The sequence below is a fragment of the Kryptolebias marmoratus genome, linkage group LG7 (assembly GCF_001649575.2).
Source record: "Kryptolebias marmoratus isolate JLee-2015 linkage group LG7, ASM164957v2, whole genome shotgun sequence".
Lineage (NCBI taxonomy): Eukaryota > Metazoa > Chordata > Actinopteri > Cyprinodontiformes > Rivulidae > Kryptolebias > Kryptolebias marmoratus.
This window is the reverse complement of record NC_051436.1, coordinates 21278166-21283249: the sequence shown is the minus strand read 5'-3', so window position 1 is coordinate 21283249 and position 5084 is coordinate 21278166. Positions and strand designations below refer to the sequence as shown.

The 5084-nt window shown below is 36.4% G+C and overlaps 1 protein-coding gene across 2 annotated transcripts in view; it reads right to left on the bottom strand.

Moving 5' to 3' along the window:
• Nucleotides 1-876: 876 nt before the first annotated feature.
• mrpl48 (mitochondrial ribosomal protein L48) overlaps nt 877-5084 on the bottom strand; it is a 7744-nt gene continuing 3536 nt past the window's right edge. For both annotated transcript variants that reach the window (XM_017432016.3, XM_017432017.2), the window contains exons 2-8: nt 4097-4149; nt 3666-3697; nt 3486-3565; nt 3131-3300; nt 2218-2320; nt 2042-2131; nt 877-1420 (exon numbers count right to left, since the gene is read on the bottom strand). In XM_017432016.3, coding sequence (XP_017287505.1) covers nt 1343-1420; nt 2042-2131; nt 2218-2320; nt 3131-3300; nt 3486-3565; nt 3666-3697; nt 4097-4149 — 606 coding nt within the window. In that variant the 3' untranslated portion in view covers nt 877-1342. The remainder of the gene's footprint in view (nt 1421-2041; nt 2132-2217; nt 2321-3130; nt 3301-3485; nt 3566-3665; nt 3698-4096; nt 4150-5084) is intronic.

Genomic DNA, 5084 nt, shown 5'->3' with positions numbered 1-5084 from the left:
ACAGCAATGCACTTTTTTTTTACTGCTGATAGCACAGATGGCAGATTCAAGCACATATAAAATGATTTTTATTAATAACATTCATAGTTGAATGTTATTGTGTTGTGATGTCAGTTGTTATTGTTAAACTGATTCCAGTAAGATAGATTTTGTATTCAGCCTATGAAGTCCTTCAATTTTTCTTCTCCTGGAACAGATCCGTTCAATCTAAATGTGATGGTATTTTTTAAACAATGTTAAATATGTAGTGTTTCATCTTTTCTCTTTTTTGTTTTAATGAATTAATTAAAGTCAATTTTAACTTGATAAAATGTTGTCATTCATTCAACCCTGTTACTTGATATATTGTTATACATTTTTGGATAATAATAACAAATATTAGACAAATGTTTGTTGAACTGTATGTAAAGTTTAGAGGATGAATAGAAAACAAAAAAAATGATCTAACAACTATGTTAAAGTGTAGTTTCATCATTTATGAAGACTGATTGTACATTAAGTTGCCATATTCTACTTAACAGTCAAATTATTATTATTTAGAATCAAATAAAATATACTCACAATAAGTTATTTTACATAAGGGACAGGTGATTACAAAGGACCTGGAAGATTTATTGTGATTATGTTTTAGAGTCATACTCAAACAAGAATAAATTTGTCCAGTTACGGGGTTGAATTTAAAACAACCTAAGTAACATAGAAATTCCTAATAACGTCTGGGATTTCATGCATAAGGTGGGAAAACATTTGTTTTTCAGAGGTTCAAATAGTCCTTCAGCAGACGCAATGTTCAGAAATTTTTTTGTGGTATATTTTTCAGTAACCTGAGAACCCAAAGTGCACTGAATTCAGAGAATCACTCGCTGCCTCCCCAAGTCAACACAGGAGCTTTTATTAAAGATACTGAAATACCGGACTAGAAGGAGGAGTTAGGGAAAAGCAGGGCAGTCTGGTTCCCATGAGGAGAAAATCCAACATCACTCCTGTAAACAAGGTCATTCTGTGAGAAGTCATAACATAACCAGGACTCAACACCAACAGGTGTTACCCTATATTAAATGCTGCCATTACAAGAGGAGGAGAAATGAATGTGACACTGTCAGAGTGACGGGCTTTCCATGGGCAAGACACAACAGTCATCCACAAACTCCAGAGAGTGGCTTCTTAGACATGTAGCTGTAGTTCCAATAAGTCAAAGAAACACCAGTGTCATTTGTCCGATTTTGTATTGCTTTTTACTGGAAACAAAAGACAATAAGATGAGACAACTGTTTTCTTTTTTTCTTTCTCACAATTTAAAAATAAAGTTTTGAAGGTCAAAAGGTCAACTTAAAAAAAAAGATCATTGTTTCATCTTTGCCATGAGTCCCTCCAGCTCTGTACGTATCTTGAAGCGTGAGTGGAAATCTGCCTCGGTGTGCTGAGATAAAAACAGAAGGAAAATATTAGTCATTTTAAAACTAAAACAAGACATTTTAATAAAGTTCTTCTCCTGTTAAAGGTTATGTTCGTTTTAACAATGTTAAGAATTTACAAGATGTTGCTTCTGCTCAAACTTTTCTCAGTGATTTTACTAATATTTTGTATTAGATAATTTCCAAGTTTATTTTGTGACTATTTTATTTTGTAGGAGCCATAAATTTGTTCAAGCAATTTGAGATGTTTCCTAATAATGGAGAAAACCTTTAACACACTTCCTGTCCAGTTCAGGGTGAGTCTGCAGTATTTATTTACTTTTTTTAGGTTGATGTGAATGTCTTCATGGTCTTAAACACTCATGTGTCTCTGTGTTTGGATGCTGACTGAGGACAACCTAACTGAGAGGTGCCTGGTTGGTATTCTACTGGAGGAGCATGCTTTTTAATATGAATTCATCTTGTTAACAAGCCAAAGCTGTGCAGCCCTACGATGCAACATTAATTTAGACTCAAGGAAGCTAATGGTTAAATAATCATTTTGAAGCATTCTTTAGGACAATAACATGACCGTTTCCAGTCAGAAAAATAAATCAATTGAATTATTGTACTTATGGCTGACTCACCTCCTTCAAAGAGAGCTGAAGTCCTTCTGGTTGGTTCTTTAAAACAACCTCCATGAAAACTGGACACAATGTGGTGTTCAAACTGCTCAACTACAAACACAAAAAAGAGATTTTTTTTCCCTCCTCAGGAACTTAATACAACCTACGGTACAGGAGAATTAAAGCTGAACTTTTACCTGAATGACACGTTCATGAGTCTTCAGAACAGAATCGATGTATGATTTGGTGCCTTGTTCTTGCATCAGCATCACCTCAGTGGTCTTGGTTGGCAAAGCATAGCTGCATATGACAAGGAGTAAGAAAAACATTTGAAAAGTGTTAAAATGATGTGTTATTATACTAGAAAGATACCAAAGACAGGTTCATGAATAGAAAGGACTTCTTCTCTTTTTAATGGAACTCTTGTTTCTAAAAGAAACTAAATCACTCAGTGTCTGTTTGAGAGTTTTCTCCTAAAAGAAATTAAATCAGGACTGAGGAGAAAAAAATTAAATGAGTAAAAAATACTGGATGAGATTTTCTTTCATAGAATTATCAAATGATACACTCATTTTTTGTCATCTTTACCAGGTGGCCGTCGGTACACTTTTCAGGTTTGGACCTGCTGATTGCTTATTTGCATAAAAGTGGCGTAGCTCAAAACAAGCAGAACTGATCAGGTGAAATCTCAATATCTGAGAATGATTTTGTGCATTAAATGTAATGAACATGTTTTGTACAGCCCACAGACCTATCCTGAGTTGTTCAAGGAAGCATAATAGGTCCCCTTTAAGTTTTTTAAAAAGATATGAAACTGAATAATGATGTTTGCATATGTGTTTGAATTTCAAAACTCAATTCTTTGTAGAGCCATAAGTTAGCTGCTTGTGTCCAACAATCTTTAAATCAACCCAGAGTTTCTGAGTTGGATTGAAGCCTGGACTTAAACTGGATCAACATATTTAACTGATTCTGCTTAAACCCCTGAAGTGCTGCTTCAGGAGCATGCTCAGGTCCATTGTCCAGCTGGAAGGTGAACCTCCATTTCAGTCTCAAATCTCTGAAAGATTCCCAACAGGTTTCTTCAAGATTCTTTCTCTATTTTCTCACCTTTCTGCCACCTTGATGCCGAGCCGGTTGCAGAGGTGGTGGATGTACTGGGTGTAATGCTCCACCGTCGTCATGTCGTACCCCGACACCAACACATTCAGGGTCCCATACGCTGTGTTCGTCGCTGAAACAATCGGTTTCATTCGATGTTTCTCCTTCCTTTTTTTGGGCTGAAACAAAATGATCACAACACACCAACATTCACATGAATGACTCCAACCAGGAGTTTTAGGTTGTTTGTTAAACTCATACATACTGTAAACCTGACCTCATTCAGTCATGTCTAGCTTAACTGTGGTTATAAACGTGTAACCAGTTAGGATGCAGAAAAAAAACAGATGTTTTAGAAACTTACAGGTTCTTTTGGTAAAAGATACTTCCACCTCCCGATCCCGTGTGTCGGCATGCTTCTGTATTGTCTCTCATTTACAGAAGCTGTGCATGAAGGGAACAGTTACTCATTAAAAACACTGAATAATGGCAGCAGGGACACAGATACTATTAAGTTAAGAGTTTTTTTAAGTGATTTACTTACACCACACAGGATGGTGGATGGATGGTGTGGCTCTGTAAAGATTACAAGACAAAGATGAATCTAAAACAGTTCTGAACAAACAGAAATCATCTAATCAAAATCCCTTTCAACATATTTACACTTTAAAGGACTTTTTATGTGAATCCTTGTTTAAGATTATGGATTTTTTTCTTCGATCTCCTGCACTGACATTACAGAACATAAAGCTTCAAAATCCAGCAGGTTTTCAGTGAAGCCTCAGATAAGTTGAACATATTCAGAACAGTTTTAAACTCTACAGTCTGCCTGTTCATCTGATTTCCTTATCAGGACTCACTGTTGCTTCTTTCCCCTCCATCTCAGCAGCTATAAATGTGGTCAAAGTTGGGATGCAGCTTTCAGCCATCAAAGTAAACCTGCTGTTGTACAATATAAGAAAATCAAAGACATACCTGCATAATGTAAGGGCTTGATTCAGCACAAACAGCTGCTGTGTGACTAAAATCTGCAACAGGGAAAAAAAATACAGATCAGGTTTCTGCTCACATATTCTATACTTCTCACCATAAAGTATGTGTAGCGACTTCAATCCATCAACTTAGCCGCTGCTGGCTGAGTAGGTTTTTAATACTGTGATGCATCTGCAATACGCCATGATGAGCCCCACTTGTGTTTTCATATTTATTTTCAAAAGTCATAACAATAAACTGTGGCTTAATCAAAACAAATACACATATGATCAGGACTAAAAATTATGCGAAATGACATTCAAATTAATCATCTAGAATGACTATTAAGGCTTAAGAATGACAGTGCCTAAGACTGACGGTCAACAGAAAAGTTTGCAAAAAACCCCGGTCACCCAACTACTTCCTGGGTACGCCCGTATCCAATAAATAACATGCGGTCATGCCCCTAAGCAAACACCTGGGGTGTAGAAAAACTTGAACACCTGTGCCACCCTAACAAATAAACAAAATAAAACATGTATTTTGGCTCTTACAGTATGGAAGCACATTACAATTCACATTATAACATAATAGTTTTATTTTTTACAAAGGCTTTTTTGTCATTACAACAAACCTACTTAACCATGGTTTATTTAATATTCAAACATGTTAAAATAATATTACAAGATTAACATTAGATTATGATGTGTTTTTTTTGTAATGTGATAAGTATGTATATTGTACTATTATGCAAACATAAAAAAATGTGACAAAGGTATTGGTAAACAAACTTTTCACATCATAACTCCATCCATCCATCCATCCATCCATCCATCCATTCTCTTCCGCTTATCCAGGGTCGGGTCGCGGGGGCAGCAGCCTAAGCAGGGAGACCCAGACTTCCCTCTCCCCAGCCACTTGGGCCAGCTCCTCCGGGGGAATCCCAAGGCGTTCCCAGGCCAGCCGAGAAACATAGTCCCTCCAGCGTGTC